Genomic DNA, 25220 nt, shown 5'->3' with positions numbered 1-25220 from the left:
GCGAAGCAGGGCTACAGGCGTCTGCCTCTCTGTTTCTTCCTCTCTAGTTCCCTCTTCCCTCTTAACTTTTCTATCCAATAAATAAATAAAATATAAAAAGAGAAACAGTTTGGCCACCCTTTAAAAAAATAACCGGATCATTAATAAATAAAAAAACATTGAAATATTAAAATGCACTAGATCAAGGAGCAATAACTGGGTGCTTTCTTCTTCTACCCAGTGGTGCTGTGAGAAAAATGAAGTGGGTGGGGGATTAAGAAACAGTCCTGTTTATTGGGCAGAGGGAAGCAGAAAATCAGAGCAGTTTGCAGGCATTCTGGGCAGCGGGCGGGGCATGCAGTTCAGGGGACCGAAGCAGGGGACGGGCAGGCGTGCTGGCCACGGGCTGCCCCCTAGTCCTGGGACTCATGCCCGCGGGGTGCACAGCCTGGGGAAGGAGGAGGGCCTGGACAGTCCTTGAACCAGGCAGGGCTGCAAAATTGAGCCCCAGCCAGTCCATGCCCCCAGGGCCCACTGTCCCCATCACCCAGCGTGGTCTGTCCCTCCCACCCCCCCCCCCCAGAGGGGACCAGGCACAGTGGTCTGGGGGAGGGGGTGGCTTTGGCTCAAGTCACCGTCATCTTGCTTTCGGTGGAGGTGGCGGGCAGGCAGAGCAGGTGCACGACCTTTCAAGCAGAGGACAGCGGCGAGACAAGAGGAACATGCTTCCCGGTCAAACCCCGTGTTTCCCCCTGTCTCCTCCTCAAGGGACAGGGGCTGGCTGTCCAGGGGAGGAGCCGGCGAACGTCTCGGGCAGAAGAGTCCTTCCCCCCAGGGTCCATCCTGGCGGCGTGGAGAGTCAGAGCAGGGGCTGGTCACCGTGTATCCTGTGTCCCCAGTGGTTACATGACATTCTGGAACAGCTGTAGGGACTTTATGATGTTATCATCCTGGTGAGGGGGTTGGAGGAAGGTCAATCATCCGAGGCTCCTTTGGACGCAGCCATCCAGAAGGAGTTCTGCAAGGGACTTCGAGACAAAGCTAAGGACAAGCTGGCCACCATGAGACAGACTCAGAACACAGCACCTCCCCCAGCCGGGCTCAGGGACCAAGGAGAAAGAGATGGTTCCCTGAGACTGACAGCCCAGTGTGGTCTCCTTAGAGTAACTCCGCTGCTGCATTTTGTCAAAGGGTTTTTCTACACCGATGGAAACAACCACACCTTTTCCCCCTTCCCGTGATGCCATTATTACACTGATGAATTCTCACATGCAGAATCAATCTAGCACTCCCGGGAATAAACCAGACTTGTCCGTGGTGCATGAAGCTTTTTTTCTGAAACATTGCTGGGTTTGATTTTTCAGCATTTATATCCAGAGGAATATAGCAGCCCAAAGAACGTTTTTTTTTAAATTTTATAATGATCTTGTCATGTTTTCATATTAAGTTTCTGATAGCCTCATAAATCAGGCTGAGAGGTCTACCCCTCCCCACCTCTCTCTCCCTCTCTCTCTTTCTCTTTCTGTCCCTCTGAGTTTGTGTAAAATGAGCAAGATTCCTTCAGCTGGTATATTTAGAAGGATTGACCAGGAAAGACGTTGACATTTTTCATTTCTTTCCTTCCTTCTTTTTTTATTTTCTTTAGATAACCTTTCCTTTATATATTTTATTTATTTATTTATTATTGGATAGTGACAGAAAAATCGAGAGGGGGAATAGAGAGGGAGAGAGAACACACACAGAGAGAGAAAGACATCTGCAGCCCTGCTTCACCACTCCTGAAGCTTTTCCCCTACAGGTGGGGAACTGGGGCCTCAGACCTGGGTCCTCACTGACTGTAATGTGTGCGCTTATCCAGGTGCACCACCACTTGGCCAGGACACTTGTTATTTTGTGCAAGACTTTGTTTAGCTTTCAAAGCTCTGGTCCATGGCATCCAGGTTAACATGGAACATTTTAGAACCCCTGTTCGGATTTTCAAAGCCACCCCAAGCTTGCCATTCTTGCCTGAGCTCTGGCTTGAGAATTGCAGAGGTTTCAGGGTGTGTGACTTCACGGGGACCCCTTGGAGGCCTTCATCCCCAGCCCCCTCCTCAAACTGCGCAGGACCATGAACGGGCCAGAGTCTGGGGTGTGGATGTCTCTCATTCTCTCCCTCCACGGCCCCCCTCCCCTGCTTTCTTGCAGACCCCGAGGCAACAGGCCCTGAGCTCCCTCCTCACCTCCTGACAGGACTCAAGGAATTCGTCTAAAGTCACGACACCATCTCTGTTCTTGTCCATTTTCTGAAAGACACCAGTGGGAAGCACTTGGAAGGATCCAGTAACCCGTCTTTCCCCAACTAGTTTTTTTTTTTTTTTTTGCTCATCAGCTTTGCTGAGGGGGGTGGGGGTCGAGGTGGGGGGCAGCTCTCACTGGCCAGACAAGTCCATTCTGGGTCTGGTTATGGTGCTTTGACCACTGACCCCCACGAGCTGCCTTCAAAGGAAGCCTGGTCAGGGGTCTACTCTGTCCCATCATTGGGAAGAAAGGACCCTGGGCAGAGAGCTTCTAGTTCTGTCTCTGATTTACTGTGTGGCCTGGAACGGGCTGTTCAGACTTTTTATTTATTTATTTATCTACTTATTGCCTCCAGGGTTCTCACTGGGGCTTGGTGCCAGCACTACGAATCCACTGCTCCTGGAGGCCATTTTTCCACTTTATTGGAGAAGACAGAGAGAAATTGAGAGGGCAGGGGAGGTAGAGTGGGAGAGAGAGAGAGAGACATCTACAGACCTGCTTGTCACTGCTTGTGAAGCGACCCCCCTGCAGGTGGAGGGCCAGGGGCTCAAACTTGGATCCTTGACTGGGTGCGTCCCCTCCCCCACTCAGCCTCTCTGAGCTTCTGCTTCCCCCATCTGTAGTGTCAGGCCGGCTGCAGGCCTGAAAAGTGAAGTTCCCACGGTGTTCTGTATCCTGACCATGCCATACTGCTCCTCAGACTTCTCTTTAATGTATTAAAAATCTCAGTTTATTTTGATTTTATTGGGTAGAGACAGAGAGAAATTGAGAAGCAAAGGGGAAATAAAGAGGGAAGAGAGGGTGGAGGAGACAGCATCATGCTTCTGCAAAAAGACTCTTGTGCCTGAGGCTCTGAGGTCTCAGGTTCAACCCCTGCACCACTATCAGTCAGAGCTGAGCTGGGCTCTGGGAGAGAGAGAGAGAGAGAGAGGGGAGGAGGAGGAGGAGGAGGAGGAGGAGGAGGAGGAGGAGGAAGAGGAGGAGGAGGAGAAGTATGTTGGCTCATGTGACACTGGGGGTCCATAGGGAGCTGCAGACATGCAAGTCCGAAGCTCTACCCGCTGAGCTATCTCCCTCAGCGTGACTCACAGACAAGCCCGTCCCCTCCCTGAGCAAAGCAGACCTCTTCAGCTTCAAGGCCTGGCAGTGCAGCGCTCCTTCCCCTCAGTTTCCAACCAGAAACCACCCCCCATCCCCCCCCCCCCGCCCCAGGCCACCTGCTCTCCAGAAAGAAATGTGTCCTGTCTCCACACCCTGGCATCTTCTCTGTCTGCTCTGGCCCCCGAGAACCTTCCGGGGTTCCTCCTGCACCCCTGACACTCAGTCCCGGGCGTGCCCACCTGCTCCTGGGACCCCCATGTCCTGAACTTCTCCCCAGGATGGGGCTGCATGTGGCCACCTGCTCGGGGGCTCCTGTGGGGGAGGGAACCCAGGCCACCCAGGCCACTCCACCCCACCCCCCCACCCCGCTCTGCGCGTACTCACCTGGAAGAAGATGTCCACATGCTGCCGGGGGGTGTCCTCCTTGAGCACGGGGTAGGTGTACTTGCCCATCATGTCGTAGATGGCCTGGACAATGTCCACCATCTCCTGGGGAGGGGACACGAGGCTGGGCTCCTCTCAGGTGACTGACATCGGGGGGGCACCCATCACCCCTCTAGTTATTATTACTTCTTGTCATTATTTATTGGGGGATTAATGGTCCCTAGCACATACAGTTATTGGTACATGTGTAAAAAATTTTAATTTCCGGGAGCAGCAGGTTAAGCACAGGTGGCGCAAAGCACAAGGACTGGTGGAAGGATCCCGGTTCGAGCCCCTGGCTCCCCACCTGCAGGGGAGCTTCACAGGCGGTGAAGCAGGTCTGCAGGTTTCTGTCTTTCTCTCCCCCTCTCTGTCTTCCCCTCATCTCTCCATTTCTCTCTGTCCTATCCAACAATAAGGACATCAGTAACAACAACAAGAATTACTACAACAGTAAAACAAACAACAAGGGCAACAAAAGGGAATAAATAAATAATTTAAAAAAATCTAAAAAAAAATTATAAAAAATTTTTGATTTCCTATAAAGCACTCCCCCCCACCAGCCTAGGCCCTCTCCAGTATCAGGTACCGGGACCCTCCACCCCCACCCCTCCAGCCCCAAGTGAGTCCTTTACTTTGGAACATTTTAAAAAATATGTATTTTATTTGTTTTTTAAAAACTATTTTATTTATTATTGAATAGAGAGAGAACTTGAGTGGGGAGCAGGAGGTAGAGAGGGAAAGAGACACCTGCAGCCCTGCTTCACCACTCCTGCAGCTTTCCCCCTGCAGGTGGGCACCAGGGGGTTTGAACTTGGGTCCTTGTGCATTGTCACGTGTACGCTTTATCAGGTGCACCACTGTCTGGCCCCGTAAAGATTTTTAAGACTTTATTTAATTTGACAGGACAGAGATACACTGAGAGGGAAGGGGGATAAAGAGACACCTGCAGCCTGTAGCTTTCCTCCTGCAGGTGGGAACTAGGCCTTTTCATTTGATCAGAGCGATGCTCAGCTCTGATTCTTGGAAGGGCACAGGGGAGATGGAACCCAGTGTTGTTTGCCTGAGAGGCCTGTGTACTGTCCCCCTTCAGGTACTCTCTGGCCCTCTCTGTCTCCTCAGCCAGGGAGAGTGACCACCTTCTTGGGCTGATGGCAGGGAAATTAAACCAGAGGAAGGGGCTGTGTTCCTGAGGCTCTCTAGGGAGAAGGCAGAGGAAGGGGTCCACTTTGCCTCTAGAACTTATGAGGGTAATGGATCTTGCTCTCCACCATCATTCTGGCTACCGGGTAATGCTGGGACTGGGGTGGCCGGGCTGGTGTCCTGCCCGATTGATCCACACCCCCTACCGGAAGGCCATCTCTCTACCCCACTGCAAATCCATCGCTCTCGGCTGCCATCCCCCTGCCACCCTTTTTCCCTTCTCTTTTATCTTTTTATTTTGATAGGACAGAGGGAAATTGAGAGAGGAGGGGGAGACAGAGAAGGGGCAGGACATCTGCAATGCCACTTCACTTCTCATGAAGCTGCTACCCTGCAGGCAGGGAGTGGGGGCTTGAGTCCTCATGCACGGTAGTAAGTGCGTTAGGCTGGGCCTCCTTTGATTGATTGATTGATATTTTCCAGAGCCCTGTTCAGCTCTGGATAATGGTGGTGCTGGGGACTGAACCTGGGACCTCAGAGCCTCAGGCATGAAGCCTTTGTGCACCACCATGATGCTGTCTCCCCATCTCCCAGCGTTTGTTTGTTGGCACCTTGTGGTCCTCAACCCGTTGAAATCGCAGGAACAAAGGCAAGAGGGTATGTCTAGGCACTAAAACAGACAAACTTCCTTCCCCCCTCTGGGATGTGTGCTGACCGGGAGGGAGTGATGCTGGTGGAATGAAGGAAGGAGCCTGCAGACGCTGGGAGGGCTGAGCCTGGTTCCTAGTCTGAGGGGAAGCAGCTCTCTGGGTCCATGGACCTTTCCAGCCGGGCAGGGGCTGTGGAGTCCCAGGCGCAGGGGAAGTGGCTGTCCCCTGCCCCACCCTGGGGACCCACCTCCTTGTTGATGTACCCGTCCTTATTGATGTCGTACAAATTGAACGTCCACCGAAGCTTCTCATGGACGCTGCCTCGCAGGAGAATGGACAAGGCGGTCACAAAGTCCTGGGGGGCGGGGCATGAGTGACAGTCACCTGGGAGCCATCCTGTGCGGGTCAGACTCGCTGTCTGTTGTGACAAGGTGGCCCAGCCAGTGGAGAACCTCCTACCCCCCATTTTTCTGGTTTGGGGGAGCAAGAGTGGAGCTCGGTGTGGTCCCGTCTGGCACCACCTGACCTCTACCCTCATCCTGCTGCACTCACCCTGGGAAGGACAGTGCAGCCTAGTGGTCAGGGCCATGGCCTGTAGGAAGGCACCACGGGGGGGGGGGGAAGCCTCTCCTCCTCCTCTTCTCCTCTGCTTTGGTCTCCTCTGGCTGATTGCTCACTGAGCCACCCTGCAGGGCCCACCACCCACTAAGTGCAGCCTGCCTGCCCAGTCAGTGCTGGCTCTGGGTGAGCCCTTGGACACCTGCAGTCTGGGGATGGGGGCGGTGACAGGAACCACATACCTCAAACTTGACGGAGCCCGTCTGGGTGGTATCAAAGGCGTGGAAGAGGTAATGGGCATACATGCTGGCATCTGTGGGGGGCCGGGGGCAGAGGGCTCGTCACTCAGACCTGCTTTATGTCTTCCCCCCCTCCCCGAGAAGGACCCTCATTAGAGCTTGTGTCTGTGAAAACTCCAGCAGGTAAGGGAGGACTCCGGGTGGCCCCTGGCCCTGAGGAGGGGATGGAGGACAGGAGGAGGGGGCTTGGCCTTGGAGGAGAGGGAGCTCTCTGCCAGCAGCCCGGAAGCCCATTCTTAGGGCCCTCCACTCACCTCCGTGAGGGAAGAACTGGGCATAGATCTGCTTGAAGGTATCTTCATTCACCACACCACTGGGGCACTCCTGCAAGGGGCGGGGTGGGGGGAGTCAGCAGATGGTGCAGGGCTCGGGGGTGAGGGCTGCTCTGAGGGGCCTGGCCAGGTCACCTGGGCACTGCCAGCTCACCAAAGCTAGCAGCCCAGAGGTCCCCACACCTTGGGACTGGAGAGGACATCCTTGGAGAATGGGCAGGAGGTAGGCTTGGGCTTGGGGATGAGGAGGGCCTGGGTTTGAATCCCAGCTCAGTACCTTGGACCTCTGCTCCTCCCTGAGCTTATATGCAAAGCACTGGGAGTGACTTAGGGGTTAAGTCATGCAGCATGGGGGTGAGCCATTCATTCACTCACTCATTCATTCATTCTTTGTGATCTTGGTTATCTATCTATTGAATAGAGATGGAGAGAAATCAAGAGGGGGAGGGGAAGATAGAGATAGAAAGAGACAGAGAGACACCCGCAGTCCTGCTTCACTCATAAGGCTTCACCCCCCCACACACACACTCCCGGAGGTGGGGACGTGGGGCTTGAACCTGGGTCGTTGTGCATGGAAGTGCTTGTACTTCACCAGGTGTGCCACCAGCCAGTCCCCAGGTTTTTATTATTATTTTTAATGGCATTAAGGTCTTGTGCATGCAAGATTCCACTGCTCCCAGGCTGATGTTTTCCTTCTTTATTTTGGATAGCAGACAGACAGGCAGGCCGACAGACAGACCGACAGACAGGCAGACGGACAGACAGAGTGGGAAAGAAATACCAAGACTGCTCTATCACCCATGGAGCTTTTTCCAGTACTGGGGTGCTTCCATGAGCTGTTGGGATTTGAACCTGGGCCCTCATGCATGCTAAGGTGCATATGCCACTGGGCTGAGCTATCCCCCAGACCTCCTTTCAGTCAGTGAGTCAACAACACTGATCCTCACAACTGTAAGATAAGAGGGCCATGACTGCACCGTTCCCACCACCAGAGTTCTGGATTCCCGTTCCCTCTATTGGGAGCTACAGCAGTTCTCTCAAGATTGCAGACATGGGTCAACTATTATTTCTACATCTGTCTGTCCGTTTGTCTATATTTGCCCATTTTTTAAAGGTCCCATCTTCTCTTCCTCTCCAAGTCACACCTACATCTATCACTACATCCAAATGTCCTCCAGTTTTCCTCTTCTCTCTCCAGGTCGTGATGGAGTTGGGCATCTGGGCATCTTCTCCCTATCATTTCTTTCCCTCTGGGAATATGGGTCAAGATAGTTTTGGGGGGGATGCACAAGGTGGGAGGTCTGGCTTCTGTAATTGCCTCTCCACTGGACATGGACTTTGGCAGGTGGATCCACACCCCCCAGCCTGTTTCTATCTTCCCCTAGTGGGGCAGGGCTCGGGGGAGGTGGGGTTCCAGGACACATGGGTGAGGTCGTCTGCCCAGGGAAGTCAGGATGGAGTCAGGATAGCCATCTATGACTGTCCTAGCCCCTCTCAGTGAGTTTGGGAAGCAGCAGACTGGGACTCCTTCACTACAGGGGTGACCGCAGGGCTAAGAATGCACGTGGATTAAACCCTCTGGGTGGATTTGCCCCCGCCCTCTCCCTGCCCCCTTACTGTGCCCCAGTCAAGAAGTTTCTGGGCTGTCTCAGAGTGTCCCAGTTGTCTCCATCCCCACTGGACGCCAGCCTTCTCTGCATAACTGCACAGAGGTGAGGGGTCCCTTCAGCCCCCCACCTGCAAGACATTGGGGAAGACAGAGGCCCTGCATCAGGGGCCACATGGGCCTTACGTTTTTGAAGCCCCGGTATAGGATCTGCAGCTCTCTCTTGGTGAAGTTGGTCTGGGCCTCCAGCTGCTCCAGCCCCTCCGGCCGGTGGCAGACCACGGTCATCTCCAGCTCATCTTCGAGCTTATCTGCAACCAGAGGAGACGCCACTGGAGGCCTGGCCTTCCAGTGTCCTGACCCGGGATAGGGGCCGAGGGCTAAGGACTGGGCCGCACCACAGGTGACCTTCCTGCCTGGGCTGCCTGCCCTCCTTCCTGCTGTTTCTCTCACAAGCAGTCCAGCCACCGTCCTAGGCATGTCTGACACCTCACAGGGAGGGGACCTCAGTGTTGTCCTAAGTTCAGAGGTGAATAGGCCCTACAGAAGCATGCCTCACTCTATTTATTTTATTTTATTTTTTAAAATATTTATTATTTATTTATTCCCTTTTGTTGTCCTTGTTGTTTGTTTTACTGTTGCAGTAATTCTTGTTGTTGTTACTGATGTCCTTATTGTTGGATAGGACAGAGAGAAATGGAGAGAGGAGGGGAAGACAGAGAGGGGGAGAGAAAGACAGACACCTGCAGACCTGCTTCACCGCCTGGGAAGCGACTCCCCTGCAGGTGGGGAGCCGGGGGTTCGAACCAGGATCCTTATGCCTGTCCTTGTGCTTTGTGCCATGTGCGCTAAACCTGCTGCACTACCACCTGATTCCCTCTCACTTTATTTTTTTTAAACACACCTCTCTGAAGATACAATGTTCTGACCACTGGGTATGGAAGATTCTAGAGACACAGCTAGGTGAGCGGAATGATGATGATCTTCGGGACACATCTGATTTCTTTAGAAAAATCAATTAGAGATCAGAGTGTGTGCTTAGCTATGGGTCCACTGGAGGAAGCTCGCTTGTGTGACTGAGCAAAAGGCTAAACTAAGGGGCCATTTGATGGTGCACCGAGCTAAGTGCACAACAGTGTGAAGCATTGGGACCCTCTCAAGGATCCTGGTTTGAGCCTCTGGCTCCCCACCTGCAGGGCAAAGCAGGTCTGTAGGTGTCTCTCTTTCTCTTTCCCTCTCTACTGTCTCCTCCTCTCTCAGTATCTCTCTGTCCTACCCAATAAAATGGGAAAAAAAGGGGGCCAGCTGCTGGCACACCTGGTTGAGTGCAGGTATTACGATGTGCAAGGATACGGGTTCGAGCACCCAGTCCCCACCTGCCGGGGGAAAGCTTCATGAGTGGTGAAGCAGGGCTGCAGGTGTTTCTCTGTCTCTCTCTCCCTCTCTATCACCCTCTTCCCTCTTGATTTCTGGCTGTCTCTATTCAATAAATAAAGATAATAAAAATAAATAAATAATGGGAAAAAAAGGCTGCTGGGAGCAGTGGATCCATAGTGTAGCACTGAACCCCAGAGATAACCCTGGAGGCAAAAAAAAAGTTTAAAACTATAGTATGTTGGAATTATCTTAGAGATATGAGTGCAGTTTCCAATGTCATGTTTCAGACCCCCTGGATGCTTTATTTATTTTTTAAAATTTATTATTGGATTGAGAGAGGAGGGGGGAAGATAGAGAGGGAGAGAGATAGAAAAACATCTGCAGCCCTGCTTCACCACTCGTGAAGCTTTCTCTGTGCAGGTGGGGACCAGGGGCTTGAACCCGGGTCCTGGCACACTGTAATGTGTGTGCTTAGCCGAGTGTGCCAACGCCTGGTCACCCCTGGACACCTTACAGCGATGAGGTGGGAGCCATGTTCTAGGGACAGTGTCTTAGAAGTTGTAGAGTAGCTCCAGGAACAGCTGTCCCGAGTGTAGTCTACCTGTTCCTCTGACATGCCTGGCTCATCTCAGAAGCACCTGCCAATTGAAGTGAGAAACCCTTTCCTGGATCTCATGCCCCAAGTAAGGGCGGGGGGGCTTCCTTCACAGAGGAGTGAGGGAGCGCTCCCTGCCTCCCCCCGACCCGACCCTGTGTGAATCATCTAGACAATTCACCGCCACGGAGAAGCAGGTGTCACCTAGCCTGTGTGCCACCACTGAAAGGCTGGGAGTCTGGACTGAACACTGACCAGGTGGGCAGGAAGGGACCCAGGCCAAGGCACCCCCTGACAATGGAGGGGAGGGGGCAAGCGGTGACTCTGTAACAGTGACAGGTGCCGGTACAGACCACCTGTGGGGCACTCTGGTGACTCAGTCTCTCTGCAATCATGTAATCTTCCCGCTGAGACTTCCACCTTAATCCAAAAAGAAACCCACTAGGTGTCTCTTGGGGGCGTCCCCTAGGAGAAGGGACCTTTGGGGAAGGGGCCTTTGGGGAAGGTCAGGAGAACTTGGTGACCCATTCCCAACTGTCGTGTTTCTCATGGGGAGTGGGGCAGGGGGAGCAGCACGTGGTATCTTGCCTTGCTGGAAGAAAGGCAGATTACTCCATATAAACAAGGGCCCTCTGTCTAAGCAGTGTGGCTGCAAGTGGCCAATGTTCTTGTAATTCTGTTCTTGTAAGCCCCTAATCACGGTTAGGTTTGTTGCTAGCAATTAGCCAAGCACAGCAGCCAGCGAATTCCTGGCAAATCAACAGGGCCAGTTTGCAAACAAACAGCCTCCCCCAGAAGTCCATTTCAGAAAACACACAGATTTATTTTGACTCATTTTCCAGTGGAAATAGAAACGGTTGTTCTACAACCTCAGAGTTAGAGCTAATAGCGGTGTTATTTCAGCCATGCGGAGACATGTAGTGCTGTAAAGGGAGTCCTGTAAATGTGAAATGTAAATAAGGACCATGGAAGCACGTCTTTGGAAGAAATGATGTCTTCTTGAAGGCGTCTAGTATACTTTCCCAAGTTTATCTTATTTAGCAGCAAACCAGAATTTTATTTATTTTGGCATCATAACCATGTGCCTGTGAATCTCCCTGCAGCTGTATTCCCTTTTCATTTCATTCTTTTTAAAAGACATTTTAAAAAAATTATCTTCATTTATTTATTGGATAGAGACAGCCAGAAATTGAGACAGAAGGGGGGAGATAAGGGGGAAAGAGACAGAGAGACACCTGCACCCCTGCTTCAACCACTTGGCAAAGCTTTCTCCCCTGCAGATGGGGGGGGGGCGGGGGCTTGAACCTGGTCCTTGGGCGCTGTAACATGTGCGCTCAACCAGGTGCACCACCACCTGGCCTCATCCTTATTTCTTATAATCCCAGGGAAAGCTCTCTGCAGAAGCTGGACCTTTCCGACTTAGAAGTGGCAGCCGTGTGCTCTCTGCTTTAATAGTAGTGATGGGATGGCTGAAATAGGAAACAGGAAAGAATATACACCAGACCCGAAGCCAATAAGGCAGAGCCAGACTGCTGTACAGCTGGGGTTTGCTAATTAGGGGTTCAGAAACGTGACGACAATTGTGAAACAGACAGTGGATGAAGAAGCTCTTCTTTGGAAAGGAGACACCCCAGCAGCCTGGGGAACTGTTAAGTTTTTTTTTTTACCTCGCTGACGCTGGTAATACCACCAAGCGATGTCTAGGAAAAAGTAAGAAGACATTTTTTTTATATATATACCAAATCCATTCACCAGACAAGAGCAAAAACACTCTCCATTCCCATGGGACGTCCACGGAGGGTGGCCAGCCCACACCTGCGGGTGACCCGCCCGACCTTGGGCAGACGCAGCTCCCAGGGCTCCCAGCAGGGGCGCATTGAGCATGCCCGCAGCCATGCAGCCATGCAGCTGAAGAGAGATGGGATGGCCCGGGCGGAAGATGTGTGTGTGTGGGGGTGGAGTAGGGTGGATGGGGCCGTGGAGACACCTGCCTGTTTGGGGGAGAAGCCTCCCCATCAGCCCTGCCAGCTGTTGGGTGGATCTGCAGCTGTGCCTTGGATGGTTAGTTCTGTCCCATTACTTTGGGTCTCTGGTCCCTGCTCTCAGCTGAGTGAGGCCAGAGATGCCCTGCAGGTGGGCAGGTGGGCAGGTGGGCAGGTGGGCAGGTGGGCAGGTGGGTGGCACAGAGGCAGGGCTAAGAGTCTCCTTCCATCCCCAACGGAAAACACAGACAAAGCTTCAGGCCTGGATCCCTCTTTTTTTTTTTTTTTGCCTCCAGGGTTATTTCTGGGGCTCGGTGTCTGCACTGTGGATCCACTGCTCCTGGGGGCTACTTTTTTTTCCATTTTGTTGCCCTTATTCTTTATCATTGTTGCTATTATTGTTGTTGTTATTGCTGTCATTATTGTTGGATAGGACAGAGAGAAATAGAGAGAGGACGGGAAGACAGAAAGGGAAAAGACAGATACCTGCAGACCTGCTTCACCACCTGTGAAGCAACCCCCCCCCCCCCGCAGGTGGGAAGCTGGGGGCTCGAACCGGGATCTTTACACCGGTCCTTGCGCTTAGCGCCATGTGCGCTTAACCCGCTGCACTACTGCCCCGACCCCCCTGGATCCCTCTTGTTTGGTGGGGCTGGGGGTCGGGACCCAGGGTGTGGGCCCTGTCTCTGCTCTCCCATTTCCCCTTCTGGGGAGTATCTGGGGGGCAGGTGGGGTAGAAGGTCTGCTTGGTTTTCCTGGTGGCTGTGTCTCATTCCTGTCTTGGGAGAGACCCCTGGCCTGGGTGCTGGGGGACCCAATCACCAGGATAAGTGCATCTTAGTACCTCTCAGCGATTGAGGAGGGCCCAATCATAACGTGCTAGGTCAAAGCCGGGTTGACGCTTGCAGGGGTCTGTGATGAGGTGTTGGGCCCTCCTCCATCGCTATCGAACAGGCCACGGCCGGTGCGCCGCTATGTCCCATCGCTGGGGAGCCAGAGACGACCCAAACTGCCCCTGCGGCTCCAGACAGACTATGACCCACATAGTCAACGACTGCCACCTCTCCAGACTCAAAGGAAGTCTCGAAACTTGACATCAGGCTCAACCTGACGCTGTTGACTGGCTACGGAAGAAGGACAAACGCTAGAAGAAGAAGTCCCTCTCAGGACACCCACACACACACTGTAAGCCTTCTTTAAATGTTTTTTTTGTCATATACATTTCTCAAATAGAGACAGAAAGAAGCTGAGAGGAAAAGGAGAAATAGAGAGGGAGAGAGACACCTGCGGCTCCCCACCTGCAGGGGAGTCGCTTCACAGGCGGTGAAGCAGGTCTGCAGGTGTCTGTCTTTCTCTCCCCCTCTCTGTCTACCCCTCCTAGCTCCATTTCTCTCTGTCCTACCCAACAATGATGACATCAATAACAATAATAATAACCACAACAACGATAAAACAACAAGGGCTAGTGGGGGTTGTACTGTTATGTGGAAAACTGGGAAATGTTATGCATGTACAAACTATTGTATTTACTGTCAAGTGTAAAACATTAATTCCCCAATAAAGAAATTAAAAAAAAACACAAGGGCAACAAAAGGGGAAAAAATATCCTTCAAGGAGCAGTGGATTTGTAGTGCAGGCACTGAGCCTCAGGGATAGCCCTGGAGGCAAAAAAAAAAAGGCTTCAGATCTAAGTGGAGTTTTCTTAGGCTCAGCACTGGGGGAATGACAGTAAACTCACACTGTAAGGACGGGCCTGCCTGAGTCCAGGTAAAGGTGGCAGTTAGCGTCTGTGAGATGGAGCCTGACTGAACACACCCTCCTCACCTGCCAAGCTCCAGTGAGGCCCCGGTGGACCAGGCTGCAGAGCAGACAGGCTCGCTGCAGAGGCCAGGCCATGGCAGAATTCTCTGGATGACGCTGTAAATGAGCCTCTGGAAAAAAGGGGCCCCAGAGTAGCCCTTGTGTTCCAGAAGGCCACCAGCCTGCATTCAGGAGTCAGGGGACAGCTCCCACCTGGCACCCTTTGATCTGGGCTGGTTCTGACGTTGTAGCACGTCAGAATGGGGACATTCGGTGAATGGTTGGTGGCTTCCCTGTGCTGGTGACAGACACCAGGCTGTCCAGGAGATGCTGTTGTGGAAGGTTCTTGCAGGAATGCAGAGCACAGCACTGCCGGAGTGGGGTTACGCTACTTCCCTTCAAGAAGGAGGTAATGAGTGATGATCCACGGTGAATGGAGGAGGAGAAAAGCAGTATTGGGGGAACCGAGATCTTTCGCATCAAGATGGAAAAACGGGGCAGGGGAGAGAGCATCGTGGTTCTGCCTGAGGCTCCGAGGTCCCAGGTTCAATCCTCAGCACCACCATCAACCAGAGCTGATCAGGGCTCTGGTCTCTCTCTGGATCTTTCTCTCTTTCTCATTAAAAATAATAAATATGTAAACTACCAGAGTTTTGTGTTCCCTCTACCGGGAACTGCAATGGTTCTCCCAGTGTCACAGATATGGGCTGACTATTATTTCTGTAAATAAATAAATAAATAAATAAATGCCCATTTTTCTGTGTTTCTGCCTTTCTCTTCCTTTCTAAGTCACACCTACACCTGTTACTACTTCCGAATGTCCTTCCATTTTTCCTTTTCTATCTGCGGGTCCTGATGGAATTAAGGTTCAGGGCCCTCAAGTCATCTTCCCCCCTAACATTTCTCCCTCTCTGGGAGTATGAACCAAAACTTCTTTTTGGGGTGCAGAAGGTCTGGCTTCTTTAATTGCTTGCTTCCCAGCTGGAAATGGGCCTTGGCAGATGGATCCAGCCGCCCCCCCTCCCCCCCGTATCCAGGGTGCTTTCTAGTAGAAGGTTTGCTTAAGTGACCCCAGACACGAGGGTAGAACACTCAGTAACTGATGGTCACTGAGCACAGCCCCCCACTCTTGGGCCTCCTGGACTCAGTACCCCAAGTCCTGGGTCCTCTCCCCCAGTAATCTGGGTAGTGATGGTGAGGCTGCTGGGCCATTCCTGCCAGGGCAGGGAGGGCTCTGGATCTCCTGGGACCAGATGCCAATGTAGCCACCAGCTGCTGTGGGCTGTCTGCCTGGCTGTCCCGAGGGGAAGGCAGCCTGTGCCACCTCCAGGCCTCGGCTCAGAAGCTTCTTAACTGTGCACTTAATAAATGGAGGCCGGGTAGACACACCTTGAATTATTAATGAAGTTATTCAGCTGTGATTATTTCCCTCTTTGGTGTGGGGGGAGAGGAAGGAAAGGTTATTCAGTCAAAAGTCTCTGACGAGACTCAGCCATACATCACAATTGGGCATATTTTATGTGCGACTTTATGGAGATAATAGTTCTGTCTCATTTAGAAGCAAATCAGACATTATGAACTTCGTGATTTATTAATGGATTGATTTCTATAAATGTCAGAGCCTCTCACATGCCTTCAGAGGGCCTGCGGGCCAGCAGTGGAGAGCCAATAAAAATGTAAAATGAAACCATCATCATAAAAGGGGAAAAAAAAAAAGGCAAAGATAGTCAGTTTGAAAGGCTGGCTGTCTCTTGGAATTGTGTCAAGATTCAGATAATTATCATGGTGCCTCCTTCCCATCCTCTGCTCCCCACTCCCTCCCCCCCCTGCCCAATAAGAGGAGGAGGGCCTAGTGGGGGTTGTATTGTTATGTGGAAAACTGGGAAACAGTACCAGCCTTGGGGGATGCTCTGTGCAGCCTGCCTGAGGCGTGAACTGAGATCAAATACCCAAGATGGGGGGTGTATGGTGGAGCACCTGGTAGAGTGTACATGTACCCATGCTCAAGGACCTGGGTTTAAGCCCTCTGTCCCCACCTGCAGGGGAGGGGAAGCTTCAGGAGGGGGGAAGCAATGTTGTAGGTTTATTTCTGTCTCCCTATCTATGCCTCCCTTCTCTCTTGATTTCTGTCTCCATCAAATAAATAAACAAGTAAGTAAGTATGCCCAACACACCCATCTAAAAAGATGTGTATACACCTATATTCACAGCAGCACAATTTGTAACCAAAAACTGGAAGCAATCCAGGTATTCAACAACAGTTGAGTGTCTGAGCAAGTTGTGGTCTAGATACACAAGAAAATACTACTCAGCTATTAAAAATGGTGACTTCACCTTTTTCACCTCATCTTGCTTGGAGTTTGAAGGAATCCTGTGAAGTGGGATCAGCCAGAAAGAGAAGGGTGAATATGGGATGATCTCACTCATGGACAGACGTTGAAAAACAAGAACAGAAGGGGAAACACAGAGCAGAACTTGGGCTGGGTTTGGTATGTGGCACCAAAGTAAAGGACTCTGGGGTGAGAGTGGGGGTTTCAGGTCCTGGAACAGGCTGACAGAGGAGGGCCTAGTGGGGGTTGTATTGTTATGTGGAAAACTGGGAAATGCTACACATGGACCAACTGCTCTGCCCAGACGTAGGCCTGGGCCTACAGTGTCCCTGCTCTCTGAGTTGTCATCCTGGGGAAAGCAAACTTGTTGGGGGTGCTGGACCACTAGATTTGCCCCCACTATGAGCCACCACTGCCCTGCTGGAGAGCCTTGCAGAAAAAGCCCAGATCCCCCAGCTGGGCCCACACTGGAGGCCTGCCTTCACTTCCTGCACAACCTCCACTCTCACTGGCAGGGGTCTCCATGACAGCTGTATCTCCTGTGTCTGCTGGAGGTGTGCCAGCACCCATTCACTCATTCATTCATTCATTCTCCACTGTGACTATTAATAGGTTACACAGATAGAGAGTTACAGGGCATATAGTTCTATATATAGTTCCATATAGTACCACACCCAGCACCTCCTGATGGCAGCCACTAAAGGTCTTCCGTCTCCCAAGGTCCTAGACTGTTTCTGTCTACTATTATTATTATTTATATATTTTTTCTTTTTTAAAAAATATTTATTTATTTATTCCCTTTTGTTGCCCTTGTTTTATTGTTGTAGTTGTTATTGTTGTTATTGATGTTGTCATTGTTGGATAGGACAGAGAGACATGGAGAGAGGAGGGGAAGACAGAGAGGGGGAGAGAAAGACAGACACCTGCAGACCTGCTTCATTGCCTGTGAAGTGACTCCCCTGCAGGTGGGGAGCCGGGATCCTTCTGCCGACCCTTTGTGCCACGTGCACTTAACCCGCTGAGCTACCACCCAACTCCCCTTTTATTATATTTTTTAGAGTCATGTATTCCAGTTCTCTAGATTACACCAGTGAGCGAAACCATCCAGTAGTTGTCTTTCATCTCTCTCTTTAAAAAAATAAGTCTATTTATTTATTGGTATGATCTTTATTTATTGGATAGAGATAGCCAGAAATTAAGAAGGAAGGCAATGAGAGAGAGAGACAGAGAGACACCTGCAGCACTGCCTCAGCACTCAAAAAGCTTTCTCCTTGCAGGTGGGGACTGGAGGGTCAACCTCGGGTGGGTCCTTGCACATTGTGACATGCGTACTAAACCAGGTGTCTACATGCCGTAACTTCTTTAACCAGTCATCTGTTGATGGGCCTTTAGAGCCCCAGAGGGCTCCCAGGCCTCCCAGCACCTAGCAAGCTCTCCTATGTCAACAGGGAGGGGATGATGACACTCAGCCACCCTGAGGACACACACTCTACTGCAGTGAGCAGTGACCACAGAGGTGCCTGGGGAGGGAGACTGTGCTCTCTGTTGGTGCTCTGGGGATTTTATTTTATCTTTTTAATTGCCACTAGGGTTATCACTGTGGCTCAGTGCCTGCAGGACTAATCTACCACTCTTTACAGCCATTTATCTGTTTTTTTTTCTTCATTTATTTTATAGGACAGAGAGAAATTGAGAGGAGAGGGAGAGACAGAGAGGAAGAGAGACAGAGAAACTCCTGCAGGGCCAGCTTCACCCCTTGTCAAGCTTCCCCTCTGCAAGTGGGGGCCAAGGGCTAGAACTAGGGTCCTTGCTCACGCTAACATGTGTGCTCAACCAGGTACACAGCTGGCTGGTTCCTGCTTTGGATTTAACTCTGTGATGTCTATCCCTGGCCTTGCACACAGTAGGTCCTTAGTCTGTGCTCACTGCTGAAGCGAGCAGTGCACCTATTCTAAACAGGGGACACGTTTGGAGCCCTGAGGCTGACAGGATCAGCACTGGGCGGATTATCATTAATTCCGTTCTGGGAGAGTTAAGTTCCGCCATCACCCCCTGGTTGACCAGAAGGTCAAGCTGTTGTTTCATTTCTTTGGAATGTGAATATGGGCCCCATTCATTTCAGAGAAAATAAGAACTGGAGGGGGAGGAGGACTCTCTGAAGAACCTTGCAGCTGGGGGGGTCAGGTGTCGGTTGGTGCACCTGGTAGGATTAACAAGTGTGAGGGCCTGGGTTCAAACCCAAGATACCCACCTGCAAGAGTGGGGAGGGGGAAGCTTCATGAGTGGTGGAACAGTGATGCAGGTGTCTCTCTTGCCTCTATCTCCCACCTTCTATCCAAAAATGTGGAGTTATGAGTCACTGACTCCCAGAGGATAAGCCTCAAACAAACAAACAGAAATCTGAAGCCCTGTGCTCTTGGAGCTGGAGCTGCCTGGCCACATGTCCAAGCTAACAACCCCCCATTGCCACCCCTAGCGCTCACCTCTCCAACACTCAGACCAAGGGACACGGTCTCTCTCTGTCACTCACCTATATTATCTGCCCACGTCTGGGGTCCGAGAGTTTAATATCCCCTCTCTCCTGCCTCCCTGCCAAGTCTCTCTAAGTGATGTCTTTTTTCTTTTTTTGCCTCCAGGTTTATCGCTGGGGCTCGGTACCAGCACTATGAATGCACTGCTCCTGGTGGCCATTCTTTCCGTTTTACTGGGTAGGCCAGAGAGAGGTTGAGATGGGAGGGGAGACAGAGAGGGAGAGAGGTGATCTCAGTGGTGGTGTGGCAGAGACAGCCTTAGACTCTCAAGCATGAGGTCCTACGTTCAATCCCCAGTGGCACCTGTACCAGAGTGATGTCTGGTTCTTTCTCTCTCTCTTCCTGTCTTTCTCATTAATAAATAAATAAAATCTTTTTAAAAAGAGAGAGAGAGAGAGAGGAAGAGAGGAAGATAGATATCTGCAGACCCTGCCTCCCTGCTTGGAAAGTGACCCCCAACCCCCGCAGGTGGGGAATCAGGGGCTTGAAAATGGATCGTTGTGTGAGTCCTTGCACGTCCCTATGTGCTTAACTGCATGGACCACCGCCTGGCCCCCATTCCTAAGTGATTTGCACATGCATTGTTATACTCTAGAACAGAATTTCCTTTGATGGGAGAAAAAAAAATTCCTTTGGGACGGGGGACTCTAGCCCCGTGCTCAGAGAGAGACACTCATGGATCCAGGCTGTCGCCTGTGACAGGTGCTTCTTCTGGGCCACGAACACCCTGCACACGCTCACTGGACTGCTGCCCCAAGGGCAGGGAGCTAGCTCATCCCGGTGGAGCGCAGGCTGTGCCTGCCCGAGGCCTCCGAAGCTGCAGGTGGGGAGGGGAGGTGCAACCGAGCTGCCAGGCCTCCACCTGGTGCTGTCTCCGCATTGTCCTGTAACCCTCCCGGACCCTGTGGGTTTCACCTGTCTCTCGTTATAGGAACCTGAGACTGGGAGACTCCGCTAAGCCAGCGGCCTGTGTTCCGGTGAGTGGGCCACAGGTGGGCTCTTGTTCAGGCCAGTTCCATTCCAGAGCCCACCATCAGCAGCTGCACACTGAATGTGGGAACTGGGTTCAAACCCTAGCTCTGCCAGTGGATACCTGTGTGTGTGTTTACTTTTTTTTATAGCTACCAGCATTACCACTGGGGCTTGCTTGATGCCAGCACTATGAATCCACTGCTCACAGGGACCATTTTTCCATTTTCTTTCTTCCTTCCTTCCTCCCTCCCTCCCTCCCTCCCTCCCTCCCTCCCTCCCTTCCTTCCTTCCTTCCTTCCTTCCTTCCTTCCTTCCTTCCTTCCTTCCTCCCTCCCTCCCTTCCTCCTCCAGGGTTATCGCTGGGGCTTGGTTCCGGCAGTATGAATCTGCTGTTCCTGGCAGCCATTTTTCCTCTCTTTATTGAATAGGACAGAGAGAAATTGAGGAGGGGGAGACAAAGAGAGGGAGAGAGAAAGACAGACACTTGCAGACCTGCTTCACCGCTTGTGACGTGTCCCCCGTGCAGGTGGGGTGCTGGAGGCTCAAACCCTGATCCTTGTGTGGGCCCTTGAGCTTAGTACTATGCACGCGTAACTGGGTGCGCCACTGCCCAGACCCTTGTTTCTGTTTTCTATTATATTGACAGGACAGAGAGAAATTGAGATGGGGGAAGACAGAAAGGGAGACAGACAGAGAAACACCTGCAGACCTGCTTCACTGCTTGTGAAGCGTTCCTCCTGCAGATGGAGAATGGGGTTTTGAACCCAGGTCCATGTACATGGTATCATGCACCACCTCCTGCCCCCCCCCCCAGCTGCCTGCACTCTTATCCAGGCCCTGTGGTCCCCTGGGAGCCCCAGACGTAGCAGATTTCAGGACAGGGCTATGTGGTACCCCAGGGTGTTGTCCCGTGGGGGCACCCTGCCCCCCTCGCTGGAGCCCCTGGGTGGGTGGGGGGCTGCTTTCCCACTGTGCCCTGGCCTTCCAAGGATTTGTCTCAAGGCCACGTTGCTGAGAAAGCAATTTCTGGCTGGAGCTGGGCGGACAGACGTTTAATATTTAAAGAGGGAGCCCTTCCTGCCGCAGAGAGGGCAGGGGTTGTTATTAAACCCCATGGCCGGCCGGCTCCCTCAGTGTCCGTGATGGGGGGTGATGCTGGTGCCTTGCAAAGCTGGTGGCTGGCTCCTCAGGCCAGTGGAGAAGCTTCACACTGGGGCTCAGCATATGGGGGGGGGGTCCCTGTAAATTCTCAGGGAGCCCCCAAGAGCTTCTCTTTCTCTGCGAGTATCTGTGAGGGTTATGTAGGATGCTGCCCAAATCCAGGATGCTCTGTGTGAGGTCCACATCCTGGACCAGGGGGCTGTTTTCATCAAATTGAGTGGAGGTGGGAGAGAGAGAAAGGACACCCAAGAACAAGCAGACGTCCTCCCTTCAGAGGGCCCAGGAGGTAGAGCAGTGGGCTGGGGTTTGAGCTCGGAAGCAGGAGGCCTTGGGTGCTTTCCTCAGCATTGCACGTGCCAGAATGATGCTCTGGTCCTACCTCTTTTTCTTCTTCTTCTTTTGCCACTTCTTCTTCCTCTTCCTCTTCCTCTTCCTCTTCCTCTTCTTCTTCTTCTTCTTTTTCTTCTTCTTCTTCTTCTTCTTCTTCTTCTTCTTCTTCTTCTTCTTCTTCTTCTTCTTCTTCTTCTCCTTCTCCTTCCCCTTCTCCTTCCCCTTCTCCTCCTCCTCCCCTTCTCCTCCTCCTCTTCCTCCTCCTCCTCCTCCTTCTTCTTTTGCCTCCAGGGTTATCACTGGGGCTCAGTACCAGCACTATGAATCCACTGCTCCCTGACAGTCACTTTTTCCATTTTATTGGACAGGACAGAAAGAAATTGAGAGAGGAGGGGGAGATAAAGAGAGATCAGAGCCTGGTGACAGGAGAAAGTGCCACCCAGGGCCTTTACTTCTGTTTTGTTTTTGCTTACAGGAAACAGGTGTGTAAGTGTATCAGGCTCTGTGGAACCTGGTCCTGGGGTGACAGGGCCAGAAGGAATACTGGCTATGGGGGCAGTGTTAGATTGAGGGGGCTTCTGGGAGTTAGGGCTTGGTGGTGTCTGACCTGTGGTGCAAACATGGATAGGCAGGGGAGCCCCTGTGGTCCCTAGGAAGTAGTTGGTTCTGGAAGATTCTCCAGGATCAAGAGCCCAAATGCCAGAGCTCTGAGAACACATAGAATGGGATTCAGTAGGAAGACAGAGCTGGGTGAGTTTGGCTCCCATTCATGGCTGGTCCTTGGCCTCGGACACCCCTGGGCACTGGTTTCACCAGCTGAATGCCACTTCTGCTGGCTGCAGATGCCCAGCGCGCTCCCTGAACAGGGAGGAGGAAGGCAGATCTTGGAAAAGAAGTCCCTTGCAGAGACCAAGCTACCCGCAGATGCTTTCTGGGACAGTGTCACTGTGAAGACACGGCTGAGGCGATGGTTTGGGCACGAGGGACTGAACCGGAGAGTCACAGCCACCGGTATAAAACGGCAGTCATGAGAGGTGCAGTGGGAGGGGCAGGGGGGACCCTGGTTGCCTGTAGCCTTCAAGGAAGGATTGGTTCTCTGCAAGGGTGTGTGTGGAGGGGTGAGGGAGTGGGAGCTCACAGCAGCTGGTAGAGCTTAGGACCTGGGGGTTCAATCCTTGGCATTACATGTATCAGAGTGATGCTCTGTCATGCATTTCTGTCTCTCTCTCTCTCTCTCTCCCCTCTCTCCCTCTCCCTCCCTCCTCCTCTCCCTCTCCTTATCCCTCCCCCTCTCTCTCCCTCCCCCTTTCCCTCCCTCTCCCACTCATCTATCTATCCATCTACCTACCTGCCTACCTACCATCTATCCATCTATCATCTATCTAAATATCTATCTGATACCTATCTGTCTATCCATCTTTCATCCATCTGTCTGCCTGACACCTGTCTATCCATCTTTCATCTATCATCTATCTGCCTGCCCATCTATCTATTCATCCATCTATCTATCTGACACCTGTCTATCCATCTTTTAAAATTATATTTATCTATTTATTTTCCCTTTTGTTGCCCTTGTTTTTTTGTTGTTATTGTAGTTGTTGTGGTCATTATTTTTGTTGTGATTGATGTCATTGTTGTTGGACAGGACAGAGAGAAATGGAGAGAGGAGGGAAAGACAGAGAGGGGGAGAGAAAGACAGACACCTGCAGACCTGCTTCACCACCTGTGAAGTGACTCCCCTTCAGGCCATGTTTCATCTATCATCTATGTATATCTATCTATCTATCTATCTATCTATCTATCTATCTATCTGTCAGTCAATCATTTATCATCTATCTGCTTGTCTGTCTGTCTATCCATCCATCTATCATCATACACCTGTCTATCTTCTGTGTAGTTCTCTGGCCTGTAATAAATCTTTAAAAAGGACTGGGAATTAGGTGGGAAGTGTGTGTGTGTGTGTGTGTGTGTGTGATGTCACAACTGGGAGGGCAGTGGGGAGGAGCTTTGCACAAGTCTGTGATGTAGAGGCCGCAAGAGAGGAGGAAGCACACTGTTCAGAGGACACATGGCCACAGATGTCCTGACTTGAGAGCCTGCAGGCTGCGCCCTTCCCAGGCACCAAGCTCTTTCCTGGGCTGCTCCTACCTGCTGCTTCTCCCTCCCCATTGACAGCTTCTTTCTCTGTGACTCTCTGTCTCTCTCTGTCTCCCTCCTTTTCTTACCAGAGCACTGCTCAGCTCCGGCTGGCTGACGGTGGTTCTGGGGACCTTCTGTGCCTCAGGCAGTCTTTCACCAGAACCATTCTGCTGTCTCCCCAGCTCAGCACTTTACAAGTACTGCGGGTTCCCCGAAACATGACTTCCTGGGGAGCCACTGCAGCTCTGCTCACGCTGCCGGTGCCTGCTGGCCTGCTGGTGCCCACTCTGCCCCTTCCTTCCCCTCTCCACTGCGTTACTTCCCTGTGGTTCTGTGCTGTCCACACAGTTGCACTGCACACCCCCAGCGGGCGCCATGTGGACCACAAAGTGAACGGCGTGTGCTGTCACTGCATAACTCTCCACCCAACAGCCAGGGAGCTGTTTCTTTGGGGGTGCAAGCTCCCCTGTCTCCCCCAGACAGAACCAGCTGGCTACCACCTCTCCCCCAGAGCCCTCACACCACCTAGGAGACACAACAAGGCTCTCTCTCTAGACCACGAGCTCTGGGAGGACAGGACACGCCTTTGCAGCCTGCCCAAGCAACAGACATGGGGCTATAATGACACCTCAAGATGCTGATGGCCAGTGCTGGGGACACTGATTTGCCCTTCTAGTGCCCTACACATCGCGCCTCCTTAGGCTGGTTTAGAATCAATCACTTGTTCTCCAAACAAGGGTGGATGGCTGCTGGTCCAATGGGCAGGAGTGTGTGGGCTGAGTGTGTGCACGGCGGGGCCTGTAGGCGTCAGGGCCTCAGATGGTCCTCTGGCTCTACATGATGAGAGATGGGGGGGGGAGACACAGAGAGACCCTGAGCTTCCATTTCTGTCTGTGTGCAATGTGCTTCTAAGCCTGCATCACACATTCCTAAAGTCTCTGCATGAGGATCTCTGTATGGGAATTTAGGAGCTCAAACCTGAATCCTTGCGTGGGTCCTTGTGCTTAGTACTATGTGTGCTTAACCAGATGCCCCTTCTGCCCACCCCAGTCTTCATAACAACAGAAAGGGCTCTGATCCTCAGAAAGTGCTGAGAGATCTCTCACACACAGCTCTGAGGCTCTGTCTTGCCACTGAAGTAACACACACCGTTCCACACACGATGTCTCCTTATAAGAGAATAAAAAGATACTATCGGTGGCTCATTGAGAGCCCCCATTTCAGGTTTATTAAGAATAGATGAGGGCTCACTTCTAGATGGGATGGTGGTATTATTCAAAACTGCAAACCCACATGTTGGATCTATTATTAATTTATATTTAATCGACATCTTGCTTATAGATTAGCATTCTAATTACTTCTGAGAAGGTGGGCAGCAGGCAGACGAGGTTTCCAATTAAAAGTGTCCCCAAGATAAATTGAGGTCCCTGCCTGACGGCCCTCCAGCCTTTTCTCTATGGAGAAGTGATACGTGTCGTCCTGGAGAGTCAGTCTGGGGGTGTCCTCCCTTGTCTGAGATTCAGCTGAGGAATGAACTGGGGTGCTTCCCACGGCAGCAGACGCAGGTGAGCTCCCAGAGAACACCCCCCACCAGGTGGGCCTGGGCTACCTGTGCTTCTCTAGACCACCTAACTTCCTGTTTACTCAGTACCCCTGCACCAAACATATCTGTTGTAATGACTGCAGCTCGCA

The 25220-nt window shown here is 51.9% G+C and overlaps 1 protein-coding gene across 4 annotated transcripts in view; it reads right to left on the bottom strand.

The window, feature by feature from the left end:
- Window positions 1–253: 253 nt before the first annotated feature.
- KCNIP1 (potassium voltage-gated channel interacting protein 1) overlaps window positions 254–25220 on the bottom strand; it is a 162953-nt gene continuing 137986 nt past the window's right edge. For 2 of the 4 annotated variants that reach the window (XM_007520847.3, XM_060197141.1), the window contains exons 2-8: window positions 8498–8622; window positions 6688–6757; window positions 6377–6447; window positions 5824–5931; window positions 3745–3849; window positions 2202–2264; window positions 254–929 (exon numbers count right to left, since the gene is read on the bottom strand). In XM_007520847.3, the coding sequence (XP_007520909.1) occupies window positions 882–929; window positions 2202–2264; window positions 3745–3849; window positions 5824–5931; window positions 6377–6447; window positions 6688–6757; window positions 8498–8622 (590 nt within the window). In that variant the 3' untranslated portion in view covers window positions 254–881. Of the gene's footprint in view, window positions 930–2201; window positions 2265–3744; window positions 3850–5823; window positions 5932–6376; window positions 6448–6687; window positions 6758–8497; window positions 8623–11950; window positions 11984–25220 lie in introns of all 4 variants that reach the window. The other 2 variants (XM_007520846.3, XM_060197142.1) reach the window with 2 other exon arrangements.

Source organism: Erinaceus europaeus, chromosome 9 (assembly GCF_950295315.1).
Source record: "Erinaceus europaeus chromosome 9, mEriEur2.1, whole genome shotgun sequence".
In the NCBI taxonomy this organism is placed as follows: Eukaryota; Metazoa; Chordata; class Mammalia; order Eulipotyphla; family Erinaceidae; genus Erinaceus; species Erinaceus europaeus.
This window is presented reverse-complemented; position numbering and strand designations above follow the sequence as displayed.